The 19,462-nt window shown below is 44.4% G+C and overlaps 1 protein-coding gene across 7 annotated transcripts in view; it reads right to left on the reverse strand.

The window, feature by feature from the left end:
• PLEKHG4 (pleckstrin homology and RhoGEF domain containing G4) overlaps positions 1-19,462 on the reverse strand; it is a 95,443-nt gene that overhangs the window by 43,983 nt on the left and 31,998 nt on the right. For all 7 annotated transcript variants that reach the window (XR_008452061.1, XM_054078845.1, XM_054078850.1 and 4 more), the window contains exons 4-9: positions 15,737-15,952; positions 11,639-11,762; positions 10,446-10,539; positions 5,331-5,417; positions 3,418-3,534; positions 630-728 (exon numbers count right to left, since the gene is read on the reverse strand). Coding sequence is in view for 6 of the 7 variants with exons in the window: in XM_054078845.1 (XP_053934820.1) it covers positions 630-728; positions 3,418-3,534; positions 5,331-5,417; positions 10,446-10,539; positions 11,639-11,762; positions 15,737-15,952 (737 nt within the window). In the remaining variant the exon portion in view is untranslated. The remainder of the gene's footprint in view (positions 1-629; positions 729-3,417; positions 3,535-5,330; positions 5,418-10,445; positions 10,540-11,638; positions 11,763-15,736; positions 15,953-19,462) is intronic.

Genomic DNA, 19,462 nt, shown 5'->3' on the forward strand with positions numbered 1-19,462 from the left:
CAAGTTTGTGGATATACACATGTATGCAGGAAGGCCCAGAGGACACTGTTCTCTCTTCCACTGCTTTCCTGTTGGGACCTCAGTGCAGTCAAAGCAGGGGAATACGATATTTACAACAACATAAGCTCAGTCTTTGCACCCCCCAATTCCAAACTTCTGCTCTGGAGGCAAAGCTGAAACTGCACAACAGCCTTGGCCTGGTGAACACTGTCCATGTTGTCATCTAACTTTATTCCAGGCCATTCAAAACCAGCCTGGTGTGGCACAGCCTGAGGCAGCTGCTCACGGACAAAGCTGGTACAAGCTACAGAGCTGTGGAGCTGCTAAGAATGCCCTTCAGTGCTGGAGCAAGCACCACCAGCAACAAGCACAACTGAAGAAGAGATCTCCTGAGTGACAGTGAGGCATCATGGAAGAAGCTCCTACACGCAGCAGAGCCTCCATCGGTTCCTTTGGACGAGCTTCTACTTGTCCAGCTGTACTGACAGCTCTGCAGTGACACACAGCACTCAGAATACCCTTCTGCTACAGCCAGCAAATTCAAAGCTATGGCTGTCCTGCAGCTAACCAGCCTCCTGCTCTCCTCTGTTACAGGCCCACCTCTGACACAACATGAGGGACATGCTCACCTCAGCTCCTGCTGGTAATTTTTCAGATTCCACTTTTTGAATCGCTCCTTGGAGGAGGGCACAAGCACCGTGGCATTCTTGTAGCAAATGTTCCAGCTTCTACAAGAAGAAAGGAACAAGGCAGAGATTATTTTCTCATGGCTGACAAGAAAGCAGCCTTTTCAGCTTACAGAAAGTTAAAAAGTACAGAAATAAAGAGAGGATCAAACACCCTAACCCAAGGATTCAGTTTTACTGCTTGGAGAGGCCCACCAGAGGCTTCAGATGCATTGCTCTATACCAAGGCATCTATGCAGACCTTATAAACTTGCATAACTCATGGCCTGTATGGCCCATGCTTTAGAGATAAAAATCAGTACACTTACATCCCATGTTTTTCTATTATTAACATTTCCTGTAACTTCTTACTAAGATGCATGAATTTTGGAAGAACAAAATCTAAAATGAGCACTTGGAATTTCTCTACTTTAAATAATTTCTCTTCATATTAAAAGTAGTGTAAATTAAAGATTAGGAAACTGGAAATCTTCCACTATTAAGCACCTTAAGCTACTGACAAATCTGAAATCCCTCCTCTGTCTGGGGTAAGGGAGGGGAAGGAAAACAAAAACACCCAAACATTTTGCATGCTCACAAGAGAGCACTTTTTAGAAAAGTCAGTGATATAAAGCATAAATACTCGCAGATGCCACCCTCCAGCCACTGAAACCAGAGAAGGGAGAAACAGCTATTCCAATTCAAGTGCTCTGAAAACTAAACAAAACAAAAAAGCAGCTGTTTGAATCTTTACTGAACTGCACTTCCTCCTCCCTGGAGTGCTGGAACAGCCCCAGCAGTGAGAGATTAGCAGGCAGGATGCAGGTGAGATCACCAGACAGGAAATAAATGCCATTTGCCACATCGCTACAGATCTAAGGGGTTGAGCACATGGGTCACTATCACACAGTGCATCGTACAAACAGGCAACCCATACAGACCGATTCCTAAACTAACTCCCTTTGGTAACAGTTTGCACGTTAAATAAAGACACAAACAAGCAGTCATCTGGTATCATTTTCCTTCCTTCAAGAATTCTCCTTCAGCATGGTTTGAGCACTTCAGCATTCAAGCTCCTCAACTGTACAGAAAACTAATCCATAACCTCTTGCAAAGCTTCTCCGCTTCCTCACTGCCAAATAAACCTCAAATTCAATCCTAGGTACCAAAACTATGCTCTATGGCATCAGCACAGGTCCATAGCAGTACTTTTAAAAGCAAGTTCAAGAAACAGGTTCTAAAATGTGTTGGAATTGTGCTGCTATAAAAGATACCTTAACCTGCTTCAGATGCTGCAATGTGCCACGCAGCACTCTTGGGCAGAGAGATGACAGCCAAAAGACCACTGAGTCTTCTGGAAGCAGAGGTGGTGGCTCTGTCATCTGCCAGGGTGAGCAAGTCAAACACAATGTGAAGACAGCCAATTTGTGTGCAGATTTAGAGAGATTTAATCCTGTCTAGTCTCAGCGTGCCAAATCATGTCTCAAGACAGCTTTTAAAGATTCAACAAGCACATGATCCACAGATCTATGCTCCCTCCATAGCACAAGTCTACACAGAGCTGGGTACTGGTGCCAGAGATGCTACTTTTTCAGACTTCTGGCAGTCTGCACATAACCTGTCTGCTACAGACCAGTGTGTGTTACATCTGTAGCTGCATTTCTTGTGCAGCATTTCTTATCGGAGCCTACAGCACCCTTTGCTAGTTCTACCTACTTTACAAAGTGTCTGGGTGCTGCAGTTTCAGTCCCTCTACCTGAGGCTTAACCTGGGTCAGCTCAAACATTTCAGGGCGGTCAGCCTCCCTGCACCCTTGGGCTTGCTCCAGCCTGCACCTGGGTATGGGTCACTGTAGATCTCTTGATCCACAGCCCTTCTGGAGAGAGTGAAAAGGTCAAACAGGATCGTGGTATCAAGGTATACTCAAAGCAGCCAAACAATACCAAGAAGGAACCCATTGCTGGTACTGCCTCCTACTGTCATCTTGGTCCTGAGACTCACATGGAATCTGCGTGTTTCTTTTGTTTCCTTCCCTCATTTGGCCAGTTCTTAAAGAGGAATACAGTGCTCCCCTGGGATGAATCTTCTCTGGATTTTTAGTTTAGATGTTTTCTAAAGAGTTCAAATTTGATGATAACTTCAGTAAGTAGGTGAATTATACCTAAAGGAGTAAAAAACTGTTCCTAGAATTATGTGAATAGATTATCAGGAACTTCCGAGCTCCACTTCTGCCAGGACTGCAGGTTTAACCAAGGAGCTCTCAGTCTGGTCGGGGGAACCTGCTCCAAAACCAACAGGGTCTAACAATTTTTATTATGCTCAAGTTGTTCCTGTTAGTTCAAAGACAACATGATGCTAACACCTTCTCCTGATATTAGCTCAACAACTGTCTGCCCTTAAGCCTCAGAGTGTAACCAAAGTGCCACTATCCATCACAACAAAACAGGATTCTGTTTCTTCCTTCCCTTCAAATTACGGTCAAATCTAAATTAATTCAGTTCAAACAGATGAGTTGAAAACTCAAATTTTAGCTCCTGCATTTATGCCAATAAGTTGCAGCATTCATCCATTTTATAAAGACAGTGTTAGTATTCTTTGGATAACAAAGATCGACTTGCTTACACAGCTATTGCAGGAACCATTGTCTTTTAATACTTGGTGGCTCAGCTGTTGACAAGCTCCTTTTGCTTCAGCTCCGTTACTATACCATTTCTTCTCTCAGATACCAAAGAACATAAGACATCCTACTCACCATGCGGAAGTTTAACCAGTCCTGGTGGCAATAAGGGAAGGTCCCATCTAGTTCTAGAGGCAGCTGTGTGCTGTCTATGTGCTTATGGAGGGATTTCATGGAGGTGAGAAGTTCAAACTGCACAGGAACAGAAGAAATAAAAGCATAACTGCATTAGGGTACAAATACCGGAGGAGGAGGGGAGGGATAATGGAAGACAGCATCTTTATTTCTTTATCTGCCTTGCATAGAAACAAACCATATAGCATAAATCTGCAATATAACTACAGTATAAAGGGGGAAAAAATCTATTCAATTCAATCTTAGAGCAGCTTGCTGTACAGCTTAGTGGGCAAACCTTGAGGGAATGCAGGCCACAACAAGCTCTTTCACCAAGAAGAACATCTGTGATGGAAGTCTGGCAGCAGCCAGCCTTCTCCAGAGCCAGTACCTCCTAGTATAAGCAGAGCAACTCCCTCATATGTTCCCACGTTGCGCTGCAATTTGCATTTGTTTCAAGAGCATGAGAGGTTAAATCCAGCCCCAGCTTCCCCACCTCACTCTCTGGAAAAAAACCAGTCAAATAGAGCAGCCTGTTCCCTACCCTCAGCTCTCCAGTCATCACAGCAGCTATTTGCTCCAAGTGTTTCCTGGGTCTTGACATAAATTCCTTGCCTTCTGCGAGTCTGCAGGACTCGGAGCATTTTTACACTCAACAAAGAAACAGACAAGTGCTCCTGCAGGTACATGGAAACCAGTCCAGACACCAGGAATTCAGGTGCAGACATTTAACCCCCCTACACATACTGTGAAGTTTCCACCTCCTTACAAAACAGGATCATGCTTCAAATTCCTTGTGCATGCCCGTGTCTTTATAAGCCTTTGCTTTGTTCCCTCCTACACACTTTGTATTTTTCAGTGTGTTTTAGGTCTCTTGTAGCCTGCAGCCCCCTTTCTGGCTTCAGATTCTTCTAAATGGGGCAATGAGGAAACAGAGTAATAGCATGTTGTTCGTTAGCCTTTCAAGGCAAGTACACTGCACACACAATAAAACGGACACTATTCACAGTTTTCATCCACAGGAGTCAAAAGGGAGGTCCTGGTCTACTCTGAAGTCTACGGGGTTTCAACAGGCACAGCATTTCAGTTCGCTCTTGTCACTTGTAACAGTCTTAGAGCAGAGAGAGATGACTAAGATGCAGTCTGATGCTCTATTCAGTCACCACAGACAAAGAGTGGCTGAGAGCCTACATTTCTTATACGCTATGGAACACCAAGGCAGATTTACTTCTAGTGGGGGTGTTCAGTGATGTTGTGATGATCTTCCCTCCTCCATCAGCACCTCCTGTTTGTCTTCCCAGACATTTCAGCTGCAAAAGGAACCTCATACACACACATTTCTCCTCCTCCCTCTCTTGCAGAAGTCTCTCAGCCACTGACAGCAGCAGCTATGAGGAGAAGAAACACAACACATGGAAAATCCAGGAAAGTAAGAAGCACCTTCCAAGGATGGAGTTCAGGATTTAGTCAAATGCAACCTCTTCCTGACCAAGGATTTCCCCCCTTGTTAACAGGAGAAAGTGAAAAGCACCTCTATTACTGCTCATTGTGCAGGGCTCCTCCATACTGTTACATGTTTCCAACAACTCCCCTGTGTCTCAAGGGCCCCAGTAGAATGACATAATTATGGTGCAAATGTCATTGATGGACTTGGCAATAAACACAGCATGACAGAGATACATTCGGCTCGCAGAAATTTTACAACCCTATAAATACCACACTAGTAAGAGTAAAACCATAAAATACAGAGAACAGCCACAGAGATTTCGTGTGAGAATAAACATACATCAACCGACAGAGAATTTGCTGTTCGGAGACTAAAACAGAGGATATTAAAAGCTCCCCAGCAACCCCTGGACGAATGGTTCCATTACCTGTCCTGCTGGTGGCTTCTCCATCCGAAAAGTCAGATCTCTTTCAACCAGAAGCAGCACTCCATGAATACAATGAGGATCCATGTCCTACAACAGAATAGAACACAACTCCATTACCTATCTGCTAAGGATGCTAAGGAGAAGGTACCATACCAGGTTTGCACAAGAGATTGCAATTCATCCTTCAAAGGCATTTATGAAGCCTGGAAGGCAGTCACCAGGAATAGGAAAGGCCGTTCTCCAGAGCACCAAGGCTGTGTCGTTAAGGTAGTTTGCTTCAGATAAACTAGTCCTGCATTGCTTAAGGAAGCAATGAAAGAGGTCAGGTCTTGGCTGCACTAAAAAAATCTCTGCCTTCTACGCAGCAAAATGTGCCGGAGGGGGTGGGGAGGAGGGAAGAACCACATTTAATGTCCAAGTTTTTTCTTGATAACTTTCCTGGTCACTTCTAACTGAAAGGAAGTTTTTTTCCCCCACAGTGCCAAAAACATCATCTAGTCTTTACTTACTGCCAACTCACAATCAAGGACTTGCATCCTGTTGCTATTGTTAACCAACAGAAATTCCAAATACAAGGGACGTCTGGCAGCTGTAGTTCAAACTCTGTGATCCAGAAGCAGCTCTCCCATTATAGAAGCATTCTACAGGAAAGTGAGAAACAGGCACAAAGAACGACAGCAGGAAGAGGGAAACGTAGACAGGGCTCACTAAACACAAGATGCTTGGATATGGGTAGCAAGGAGAGAGCCATTTGAGCTGTCATTCCACATGGTTAAGTAAGAGCCATCCCATCCAGATGTCTCCTAGATGGTCTTTGCCTCTGCAAATATCTTGGAAACTGTCAAGCAACATCTCTTTTCTGGTATTGCTCGAGCTGCAAGGAACCTGTCACACAGCAGGCCAGGACAGCAAGAGAGCCCTGTTTGAATAGAAGGCTCCGGCAGTGTTAAAGGTTAAATATCTGACATGGGCGGCAGAGCCAGAGTACAAAGGCAAGTGCAACAGTAGAGACTGTGCCACCTAACCCGAGACTGGGCCCAGCCAGTGCAGTGATTAAGAAACAATGCCAACACATGGAGACCCAATTCTGCAAGTGAAACCAGCAGCAGAGATTCCAGAGCAGAGGAAAAGACCTTTTTCTCTTCTAGTCCTAAACAGGATCCTTTCGGAACTGGCAGGAAAAGATCCCAACTGAAACACCTCCCAAAACAGAGAGATTTCTCAGTCTTCTTGAATCTCTTTGCCCACAGCAAGTTATTCACACTTTCACTGTTATCTGATCAAAAGTCCAAAAAGAATTCATTGCATAATTAGGCTGTATTAGGTAAATACTAAAGCTCAGCTAGAGAGAAGATGGGAAGGCATTACAGCTGTATTAGCAGCTCCGAATTTGTCTGCCAAAAAGTACTGAAGAGTGAAGACAAGCTGCAGTTTCAAGAATAGCTCATGGCACTAAATAAATTTATTCTTTCATAACCCCACTTCTACTCCAACAGTCATGAGATGTGCAATCTGAATGAGGGATAAAGGTACTGATGGCGTAACACAAGATTACAACAACAGCCAAACACTCACTTGCTTGTCATTGCTGAAAACAGAGAATGAAAACCATTCACAAATAAAGCTGTCAGAAGAGAAGTTCAGGGTTTTCCAGTCCAAGAGGTAGTCCTATTCCAAAGAAATCAAGTATTTTTCACTATACTTTTTTCTCTAAACACCTGAGCTTAAGTTAGTCTCATTCAGCAGCAATGGAGCCACCCAAGTGGACTAAAACAGTTTACAGTAGCACCCTGGGAGACAGTTAGCCTGGAAGCAGAAGGATATATTACTTGAGAAAGCTTTCCAGCAGCTTTCCACACAATCTCTAACCACCTTTGCTAACAAAAACAGCTATCTGGAAGCAAAGAAACAGAGTCCCCCACATGGAAGCAAACTCTTCACCTCCAAAAACAGGTACAATGTGGACAGTGTAGAATAGAGGGGCATCAACAGGAGCTCAGAAAGCACCAGGGTAAACCCATCCCTTCATTATTATTCTTTGAAAAGAGAAGTAGGTACTTTCTTCCATCTTTCTCAGACTGAAGTTTGAAGCAGTATGCTGGCTTCCTGACCCAAATGGAAGCCCATGGCCAGACTTAATATCACTGGCACAGTTTAAAGCACAGGCTGCCAGGAATGCCTGTGCAGATGGGACAGTCCCCAAATACCTTGTTCAATCTCAAAGTGACGATTTATAAAGGAACAGGACGAGGTCCCTGGTCCTTAATGTCAGACCAAGGCCCTCTGTATTTCTGCAGTAATGGGGCATGTAAATATAGCCCTTGGACAGAAAAGTTTGCACAGAACTTTTCTGCTTTGAACTGCTACTGTATCTCTGTGTCCATAAACAGATTTCCCTTCCCAATCCAACACACAGATGCAGAAGATTATAGGATCAAACGTTTGCACTGACATGTGAAATTCAAAAGAATCTCACTCTATAAAGACTCAAGCAGAGAGAAATCCCACAGAAATCTGTTCACAGAAGGCCAGCACACACATTCCACTGCCCGCGCCTTGTCTGCTCACTGACCAAGCAGTTGGTCCAGCACTACGGAGCAGTGAAGTTCTCCGAACAGACCCCTCAGCACAGATCTTACTGGTGACAACCTGTGACCAAATATCACAGTAGCATTTACCTCCACAAAAATCCTTGCTCCAAAGCATCATTATGCAGCTTCCCACATTAACAAGCATGATCTATTCTTGTAGCACGTACGCACTGTGCTTTCCCACATGCCTCTGTACAGAGCTGACAGAGCTCCTCTTTGCTCCTGCCCATGTTAGCTCTGCTGCGCAATTTATTCAGCCTCTGTTCCCTGTGCTGTCTAGGACAAAAGGATTTCCAGCAGTTCCCAGCCACCCATATTCTAAAAGGAAGAAGAAATTCTTGCAGGACATAGCCCCCCCCACCCCAAAGGCAGAGAGGATAAGCTTTCACCAGTTTACCAGGTGGCTCTAGATAGAGTAACTGACAGTCTCTCCCGGTGCTGCAGGGAAAGGTACCTGTGAGCACCAAAAGTTGTCCATTAATACTTATAAAGTCTGCTCATGGATTTATTCTGGAAACATAGAAACTGACAGATTTTGTCCCAGAAATCTATGGGATCAGTCTTCCCTCCCCATGGAGGTTCTCTGGGGTTAACAGATCCAAACACTGCAGGAGGACAGGACTCTACATTAGCATCTGATCTGTGCTTACCCACCCCCACTCTGCCCTGTCAAGCCGTGTTCCACACTGCTCCAGAGGAAAATATCCCTTTAAAATTGAACAAGCAACACTGGACCTCAACATTTAGCAGACTCCACCCACATTATCATAGTAGGCTTCACAATAGCCGTGGAAATAAAACCCTGTTGAAGTGGAGAGCAGAACACCAGAGAAACAAGCTCCAGAGACTGTCTGCCAGAGGGAAGAGACACTGGGAGATATGTCAGGGATTTCAGAAAGGACCTCAAGGAGATGATCCATTTTGTGACTTTATAGGCACGACAGACTGTGCTTCTGTATCCACCAGCCAGCAAGCCTTGCTGCGCTTTAGAAAGCTGAGCTTGCCTCGTTGAGGCTACAGCCTGTTCTCTGTACTTCTCTACCCTCGTTTCAGAGCAGATGAGGGCCCTGCCATGGGATCACAGAGGTAAAAGGCTCAGAGATCAGGGGTTTATTCCTGTGCCATAACCAGATGATGAGCTAGCTGAACAGACCTAACTTACAGAGTCTGTATTTACAGAGTCTGCAGAAGAGTAAGGGTCAGGACCAAAAAACCACAAGCAGAGTAATAAGCCACTGTCAGTCACTGTTACCCGGAGCACACACTCCACTCCAGTAATCAGTCTTACAGCACATTAATCCCTGTTAACTAACTGTCACACCAACCTGACAATGAGGTATGCAGAGCAAAACAGCCATCACTGGGATACTATAGAGGCACTACAAAAAATTTCCCTCTCTCCCTTTTTGGAAAGGGTAGAAACTTAAAGTTAGAATGGCTTTATTCCTGCCATGCTTGTAGGCGACTGGGGAGCTAAAAAGCACTGTGACTCAACACGTCGCTCATTTCTGACTCATTCCACTAGGAGACAACCATGCAACTTACATGGGCAACAAAAAGCTCAAAAGCCTTAGCAAGCCCACTGCCATGTGGACACAGCATAAAAGAGAAGATAACTTGCTTGTTACCCCTGCAGAACTGAACAAGGGACCAGATTACTCCTTTACCAACAAGAAGGAGTACACTGATACAGCTCACAGCTCCACCCAGCCCAGGAAGCAGAAGGACAGACCTCTGACTCAGCCTTAACTCTCAGATGTGGCACTGAAGTACATAAACCACAGAGACACCAGCCTCATTAAAACATCGCCTTGTTCCAGTCTGCAGAGTTTGAGTCCCTGAGAGACCTAAGCTCTGATTGAAAAGGAACACCTGCTTAAACAAGATTAGTCATAGCTACAACCCAGCATCTTCTAGGGTTGCTAACAGCAGCAGATAGAGGCTATCTGGGAGTGGGGGCAGCACAACCATTAGCTTTCCAAGTGACTGATAGGAAAGCCTTTGACCTGCAGCAATATAGATTTACAGCAGGTCTGATTCCAATCATTCACTGACAGCCACATCAACAGCTGCATGTGCGCTTCCACCTGGCATGAGAAGCAGTGTCCTTCCCTTTCCTCTGCAGCAGACTAATAGCTTTCTTCCTCGCTTCTCTATGGTTGGTAAAAACCCCAGCATATTTCACACAGCCCCTCAGTGCAGGGGACAACATCTCCAAGCATGATAATCCATGACAGTGTTTAGACTTGGGTACAGGCTGTTCTCAGCAGAGAGACAGAAGAAGAGTTGGAGGGAAAGGGAGGGGTGTTCTCCCCTAACTCGGACTTGCTCCATTTCTTTTGCTTTGTTTGCAGTCTGGTAAGTCCAGGTCATTCTCCTAAATCAGGATCAAATGCATAACTCCACCTCCGAAAGCCAAATGAAAGCCAGGTGGCAGACAGAGACATAAGCAGCAGAGGGAGATGGAACATGCAACCGAGACAGCAAGCCAACTAGTGTTCCTTTGCCCAGGCTCAAGGCTCACCTGCAATATGCTGAATGCCTTGAAGAGAGCAGGAACCGGTGAACAGCGACGAGCATCCACGAGAACAGTCAGACCCAAAGCCTGACATTCTGGTCTGCAAGGACAGAGAAAAAAAGAGGTCACCTTTGTCACCAATTAAAATCAACAAGACTATGGAAACAGAAGCCACAGTCATGGCAGGGTGAAAGAAACCAGTACATAAGGACAGGGAACTAACTGGATAGCTTCTCCTAACCAAAATATATACATGGAAACAACCACCTGGATTGCTCAGTTTTTACCTTTGCTATTCCACATCAACCTCCATTTCTCCAATTCCTAGGACACATCTTCCTGATCGCAAAGGTGCTGCATAATCCAATCAGGAAAATCAGTCCTTCCTAACTGCATTCAGGGACAAGCTTGGCCTTAGCCACACTGCTTCCCAAGAACAGCCATTCTGGATCAGACCAAACATCTGCCTTGCCCAGAATCAAATTTGAAGGGAAAAGCATGAGAAACAAAGTATAAGTACCAGAAGCTTTCTCATGGTTTAAGCCTGCTGCTTTTATTAATGGTTTAAATGCTTAAAAACAACAAAAAAAATTACTGACAGAGCTTTACCTCTTATTAGTATAATCATCTAAAAGTGAAACCATCCTAGTAGAGCCTGAGATGAGCTATGGGGACGAGTCTATCATAATGAAATGAACAGTAGCCGCAGCAAATTCCAGCCTGCAGACTCCAAAAATGATGGTTACCCAGACATCAAGGCAGATTTTCTCAGCTCTTGCAGATTCCCCCTACCTTCCTCTCATCTTGGAGGCCTGACCCTAAAGTATCATGTCACAGCACTATATCATGGAGCTGCTGCATGATTGCCCCTCCATAGCTCCCAAATCTCATTTTCTGAGCTAATGAAGCATAGTAAGAATGGCTTAGACTCATGGTAATCCATAAAAAGACTCAGTACATACCTCATTCTACCACACCACGTGCACCAGGCACATACAGAATAGCCAAAGTGCTTACTGAACACAAGCCAGTTCACTCTGGCAGGAAATCCTCACCTGTACAGTTTTGGGACTGTCTGGACCACGTTCCTAGGCCAATAAAGACACCCATTCTGCTCACTGCCTCGGCTTCCACACCCCAAAAAGGTAAAGCGGACACAGCAGCCATGTCCACTCTGTCAGCACAAGAATGTCACAAACCTTGGAATGCTATGAAAGTACAGAAGGAGGCGTACAAGCTCAGCGGTGTTGCAGTGGGGGTTTAACCACGCTGTGTTCCTTGTTGTTACTATGGCCACTGCACGTCCTGTTTTATCTCTGGTACCTGTTGAAAGAGGTGGGGGGAAAACAGTCACACGGGGAAGTCAAAAGAACCTGGTTCCAAATGTGTATGCCTTATATTCCCCTACTGCCACCCCATCACCTTCCTGGAAATGCTCCACAGAACAAGATACAGTGTATGTTGTAGATCCTGGTAAACTATAAACACACGTCCAAACAACCTAAATGCTGCTCCCAGCTCTGCTTGTTTTTCTCTCATGGTAGTGTTAAATCTGGACTGCTTTCTTTTCCCCAGACACATTTTTCATAAAATATGGCTGAAGTTGGCTAATGATAATCCACCGTTCTGAGAAAAGCAAGAATCTCAAACTTGGGATAAATAATCTCACCTCCACTTACGTTACAATATTCACACTGCTGTCAGATGAGAGAACACAGGTGTGCAGAACAACATGCACTAGCTAATGAAACTGTGCAGGCACGCTGCAGACTGAGCCTAGCACATAACCAGACAGCTCTTCCTGGGAGCAAAGCCCTGGAGTGGGAGCCCAGAGCTTCTCCTCACAGGCTGCAGAGCGGACAGCCCAGGAGCATACTCTTGTCTGCCAAGAGTCAGCACAAGGCTTGCTCTTTGCCTAGGGAATAGATAAAGCACAGAATGGGTAACACAGTTGAGCTGTGATATGTTGAAGAAGGAGAAACCCCTCTGCTTCACTTAGCCATGACAACAATTCTCTGTCCTCTGCTTTCCAAAAGGCCAAAAACAGAGCTTATCACATGAACCAAGTGTGGTCTGCAAGATCCCCAAACTAAATGCTAATCTGGCTTTAGGCTTTAGCCACAAGGTGCATTGAGAACTCTGATGAGGACATAAAAGGGACATTTCTGGAACAATATCCAGTCTCCTCTCCAGATGCAAAGGAGAGGTAAAAAGCAGGTGGACACACCACCTTGGAGGCCTAGACCTGCCTCTGCCATTCAAAAACAAGCAGTGAATGTGGAGTGAGCCTGCTCAAGTGACCGGCACTCTGTGCACGTCACCAGGAAGGTAAGCGATTAGGAGAACAGTGGAGACACCACCTCTATTGTGTGAAAAGTAGTTCACAAGAACAGGAGTCATTTCCTGTCATACAAATCGTATGAGAGACAGGAAAAAATCCCAAGCACAGGACAAAACGAGAGGCTTAGAGAAAGCTGTCTTTCTGCCTCTCCTGAACTTTATCACTGCCACAGGAGATACTGTCCTGAACCACCTCCTTCCCCATCCCAGAGGTGAGCGTGTGAGTTGACAGGCAAAACAGACACAGATGGACAGCCCCAGGCACAGAAAACTGCCCTGGTGCGATCTCAATCTGTCACCAGACTGTGATCTGAATAAGGGCCACAAACACAGATGGGCATCATTTAGAAGCAGGGCTTTGTCCTTCCCAGGGACCAGAACTGTGACACAGGCATTCTCCTGCTAACAGCAGAGACAAAACCTTTCATCATGTGTGATTCAGGAGGAGTTTTATTACTCCTGAAATATGGCATTCTGGATGCTATAATCAGAACTGGAGAGAAATTAGACAAGTCTTATCGATGTACCTTGTTTCATGAGCTAAGAAGATCATCAGAAAATGAAAAACAAAAACAAACAGTGAAGCACTCAATTACAGGAAAAATGGCTCGATAACCAGGCTCAGTAAAAACCTTATTGCTTATTAGAGCAATGTCTTCTGTCCATCAGGGAGACTGGGCTTCACCACGACTTGATTAAACTTTGGACTTCCATATAAGAGCCTAAGAGTTGCTTGACTGGGTGAAAAAAGCAAATACACCCACCAGACCTAACGCTCCACCAGTGCCATAATCAGATGATTCCAGAGCAGAACGCAGGAATGAAACTCTCCTGGGAGGAGAGTTTCTTCGCAACTCCACCAGCCACTAGTTTATTAATTAGCTCTCATACACTATTGATTATAAAAGTTATCCCTCCTAAGGTAATTCTTATATCATTACCAATACCTAACATAAAGCATTTAACTGAGTGGTGAGTGCATTCCCTCAGGTGTGAGGATTACCCTCCTTCCTCCAAAAGGAAACACGTGAGAGAAGAGACATCAGTCAAATCCGATATTACTTCCACAGAAAATGTAATTCCTCCCTTGGACAAAAAGTCCCTTTAAAGGGGTATTTGACCCAAATCTTGTTTCTTCAATGCATTTCAAGGACATATCCCTTCATCCCATATTCAAATGCATTTGCCTTGTTTAAAATTTGTACATTATGATAGGAATCTGTGACAGAGGAACAACTGAACAACTGGAGCATTAGATCACATAGTCAGGTTTCTACAATAGCATGGACTATGAGCGTCTCTTAAAGATCCCTCTCTTGAGCTCTGTAATTTTTTTGGCTGTTGTACACAGCATAACAATGTCCAACCTGATCAGTAGACCAGAAGATTAAAAATCTTCCTTTGGAATTTTTTCTAACAATTTACCTCATAATGCCAAATTACATGTTTGTATGTACCATAGATGCCAAATTACATGTTTGTATGTACCATAGCTCTGCCCCGTGCTTGGTTTCTCATTTCACCTTTTTCCAGAAGACTGGAAAAGTCTTCTTTCCCTCCCTTCCTTCCTTCTTCCTTCCTTCCCTTCACAAAGGTGTTTTTGCCTCATTCTCAATCATCTTATGAGACACACAACTTTCCAGTCTCTTGCATAAGACATCCAATTCAGTTACAAGAACACACTGTCACTCTTCTCTGCACCACCTCCAAAAGTCACCATTTCCTTTTATAACAAAGGCAGCAGAACAGCCTAAACTATTTGAGAGTTATCACCAACAAGTACATAGAGGTAAAATCACTTTCTTAATCTGGCTAGTGTTCCCTTCTTCACATGTTTGAGTTCAAAATTGGTCTTGAAGCCCCAACGCTGAGTGGGAAATCACTATGCTGCCTTTCTGCTCTCCTTTCCAACTTCTCCACACTGCACACATCTGCCTGACCTCTTCTCTGCTCTCTGGCCAACGTGCAACTCTTCTGAGCTGATCAAATGCAGGTTACCTTCCACAGCCAGTGAGAAGGTTGTCCAGTTGGGTGGGAAGCAAGCAAGCCCAGAGGGGTAGCTTACACAGCCCCTGCCAAAGGGCTGTTTCACACTGGAGAGGTACATCTCGCTTCCTCTGCTTTCCTGCGTGTTTGGTTAAACACAAAGACCTCTTGTGTGGGCCCTGCACACCCAGCGATTCTGGCTGCTCTGTTCAACAGCCTCAGCTTTGTTTACTGCTCTGCCAATATTTTTCCCATCCAGAAGTTTTATCTGCAGCAATTTGATACTTGCTGCCATATCAGATGCAAACACTGAAAAATGTTTGAGTTGCAACTGATCTCAGCAGAACAATTCTGGGAAGTCCTCCCTTGATAACTAGTTTTGTCATCTGATATTTAGCTACCCTACCGTTCATCCCACATATTACTCATCCACACTTCATCGCGATATTCCTTTCAACACTATGCGTCATGAAATCAAATGTTTTCTAAAAATCTATTATATCTAGGCAGCTACATTTAATCAACCAAACTTCTAATTACCAAGAATAAAACTGGTTTTACAATAGCACTGTTGAACAGCATCTCCTATACTCCTATCCTTTAATTATCTACCAAGTGAATCAAATTAATAGTCTGATGCCAGGCCCACCAGCCCATCATTAGCTGCATCCTCACTCTTCTTTTTGAGCTACTGGTATGACCCCACAGATCTGGCATTTCTGACTCACACATGCATGGTTAACATTTTGAGATGCCTGGGAGCAAGTTAGCATGACTTTCATGAGAGGGAAGTTCTACTTCCTGTCCTTCCAATCCAGAAATTGTAGAGGATTCAAGAAGCACTGCTTCTGGAGAGATCTGGGCTAAAAGAAACAGAACTGGCACCAGTCTGCAGCACTGCAGCAGAGGTGTATCTCTCTCACCCTCCTATAAACCACGGTTCCCAGACACATTCTGGCTCAGCTACTTACCAGGCAGGCAGGCGACTCCGCTCCTGAGCACTTCCAGGTTCACATCCTTGACTATGGTAGGTGCAGAGCGATCACCCCAGGCACTCCCAGAAGCTGGGGATGTCGTGGGAGTAACAACTGTTGAGGTTTCCTCCAAGACACCGACTTTACTCTCTGGTTTCAACGCATCTGTCCCAGTCACCACTTTTCTCATCTCTGCCTCTTCTGGCACCATCCCTGTAAGACAAGCAGCAGCCAGAAGCTAGAGCAAAGCTCCACCCAAAAGGTGCCAGGTAAGCGCCAGACTGGGGAGGAACGTGCCCCCAGCTCCAGCACTCTGCAGCTCCTCCAGTCCTCCTGCCAGTAGCACACATATTCCAAAACTGGATATAACATTAATACTGCTGTAATTTTAAAAAAATAAATTAATTTACTGTGAAGTTTGCAAGTTACAAAAACTCAATTCAGACCAGGATTACCGTAGCCAAAGTCACTTTTAAAGGTAACATATCAGGCAGTTCATGTCTGCTCACAGCCTGGAAGTCTGGCATGGTGCAAGTCCCTGGCTGAGCTCCAGAAGCTTGAGCACGCTGAAGTGATAAACCAGCTTCTGACAGGGAGGGCTGCTCCATCAGGGGAGAATTACTCCCCCAACACCACTTCCAGATTAGTCCCTGAAAATATGAAGTCAACTCGAGGCTGACAAATCAAGTGGAAATTAGCCAAAGAGACTTTGTTCTGCTTGTCCAATTTTTTTTAATTAACAGTCCATGTGAAAGTCAGAAACCTATTTTTAAACCCTGGAGAGCAGGATGATTTCACCAATCAGCTCACTGTAAGAACTGGAAAAAATTCTTCTTTTGCCTGACACCCCACTTCTAAAGGACAAAGTATCAGAACAATTTCATTCTAAAACTAAATATCTTAACTACTACACGGAAACTAATGCTGGTTTTAGCGAGTTTCAGTTTTCATGTAAAAGTAGTTAGAAGAATTAAAAAAAAAAACAACTACCTACTAAGACATATTATTCCCCATTTCCCAGCATTATAAGAATTGGAAGCCAACAACGTGTCTTCAATAATACATCTTTAGCATCCTAAGTATATGGCTAGACTATCCCACCGTTTGGCAGAAAGATATACGAGAGAAAAGGCTTCACTGCAAATCCCAATACTTCAGTATCTACTAACAAAAAATGAACCTCTCTTTAGGAAAATAAGAGAGTGGACTATTTATTTGCCTGCTATGAAGTCAGACATTTTAATTGCTATTTAAAATTGACTTCAACCATCCTACCTTCCTGCTGCATCAACAATGCCGACAATTGACTCAGTTTATTTACTAACAGATTCCAATACTTCATTAAAGAGCAGGACAAGGAACAAAGCAGTCCTTGAAGTGGCTTTCAATACAAGTTTTAGCAGTGGAGAAGGCTCAGCCCAAACTGTTTTCAAAATTGCTAAAGTGGATGCGAGAAGTGCCCTGAGCAGCACAGCTCACCATGTAAAATTGTCCAACAGTGGGGAGAAAGCAGGAGGGGCTCCAGGGCCATGATGGAACAGCTCCTGCAGCTCCTCACCACTCTTTGGTAATATCCCACTCCCCTCTTGAGGGAACAATCCTGGAACCCAGCTTGGCATCTGCTGCATTTGACCACATAAGCTGGTGTGATGGCTTCATGGCTCTGCATCGTTCTGGGACACATCAGAGCTCAGTTCTGTTCCTAGCACAACCTCAGCCTCCACTTTGCGGGGATGCAAGAGGTCATTCACTTTGGACAATGCTGCTGGATCTGCCTGAAGCCGCATTTTAAAGGGGCACAGATCTCCCCTAGATGGGGTAACTTGAAGATCACCAAGCCATGTGACTCACACTCCAACAGTTTCACATTACAGGGTGACAGACTTTCCGGACAAACATCTTCTCAAGGAACTGTAAGGCCTGGAGCAGAACCACACAGTTGGTAATGAAGGAATTTGCATTAAATGAAGAAAACTTGCACAGAGGACAAAAAGGTGGCATTTAAAGAAGACAAGAAAGGTAACATAACCATGTTGAAGGTACCATACCAGGGCAAGAGAAAGACAAATGTACACGGCAGCCCTGCCTTGGATATCTCTTATGAATGAGACAGCAGCTCCCCAAAGCTAGAAGATAGAAGCATTTTGCTCAGCCCAATAGACGCAATCCTCGTACTGGGGCTTCCCAGGCCCAGGGAAACCTCACTGGAGTTGTGCAACCCAGACTACATACACTTGGTCCAAGCAAACCTTTATCCCTCAGCTTCACACGTTCAGTTCAGATCTGCAGACCCCACCTCTCTCCAAACAGGCCTAAACACACTGTTTGTTATTTGCAATCTGGGGTGGAGGCACTTCCTAAAGCGGACATTGTAGAACACGGCAGACTACATCAAAAAGCAAATTGAAAACTAAAACATCTGAAGTTGCCATGTTTGCAGGTTCCACCTTTCCCCAAGGCCAAGGAAGCGGTAGAGAAGGATTTGCTTGCATGCATTTCAAAGAGGCATTAGCATTTTTTCCTGCAAACTGCCCCAGCACCGGTATCATTTACTCTAACATCACATAGTAACAGGGAATAGGAACGGAACGCCCTAACAGGTGCTGCTGAATATGCCCTAGTGTGGTTTTTCAGCCAATTCCTTGACTATCAAGATATTTTCCACCCCCCCCAAAATACAGGGATTCTTTCCAGGGCTGCAAAGTTTCAAAATTCACTTTCACTTAAAGTCAGTCACCAGGAAAAAAAAAAGCAGTTGGATTTTCTGTGAATGGAACCAGTGTAAATTTTAAGCCACCAACACAAAACAGCTCACATTTGACTCAAAATGTTTCTAAATTAGACCATATCCATGCAGAACGTAAGCTTAGTTTATGACTGGGAGTGGGAGGAAGAGGAGAGAGTGACAAAGAAAAACCTGCAGACACAAACTCAGATATCCTAGTTCTGAATGTGTATTTTGATATAATCTACAATGTCTGTGTAACAAGCAAGCTCCTCCACCTCACATATAGAGCAAATTGTGCATCTGCCCACTACTAATGCAGTGCAAACACCTCTGTTGTTATTTATAGTTTCAGCAACATACCCACGGTTTCCAATCATAGTAGCAAAATGCCACCAACAACAGACAGTTACAGAGAATTTAACCTCCCCGCAGACCGACCAGCTGAAAGAGAGAAGTCCATTTGGAGGGCTGAGAGTAGGACATTTGTTTCACTTTGTAATTTTATCTCTGAACTATCTTATAATTGTATCTCTGACGGTTTAATGGGACTAGATAAGGGGATGGTTTGTTCAGATCTCAAAGCAATCAAACATAATTGAATGGATTAAGCCTGTTACAGTTCCAGTTATAGTGTTTGAGAAATACTCCTGGCATGAATACTGGTGTTAGCCTTAGCCTTAAAGAGCTTTAGTTTGTTAGTTTGTGTGGTTTTCTGGTGATTTAGGTTGTTTCTTTCACTTTACAAACCCTGAGATAACAGGTTGCTTTTGTTTGGTGGCTTTGTTGTTGTCTTTTTCTGTAACTGCAATGCTGAAGTTTAACATCATCAGAACTGGACCATGAATGTCACTTATTGCAGCCAAATCCCCAGAAACATTTCAAATTTTCAAATGCCTTTAATTAAAAACAAACTCCACACAAACTCCAGAGGGATCTGTCACTGCCGAAACCCACAGCAGTGGCCAAGACTTGTCTGGTGGAGCAGCAAGAACATC

The sequence above is a fragment of the Cuculus canorus genome, chromosome 13 (assembly GCF_017976375.1).
Source record: "Cuculus canorus isolate bCucCan1 chromosome 13, bCucCan1.pri, whole genome shotgun sequence".
Classification (NCBI taxonomy): domain Eukaryota; kingdom Metazoa; phylum Chordata; class Aves; order Cuculiformes; family Cuculidae; genus Cuculus; species Cuculus canorus.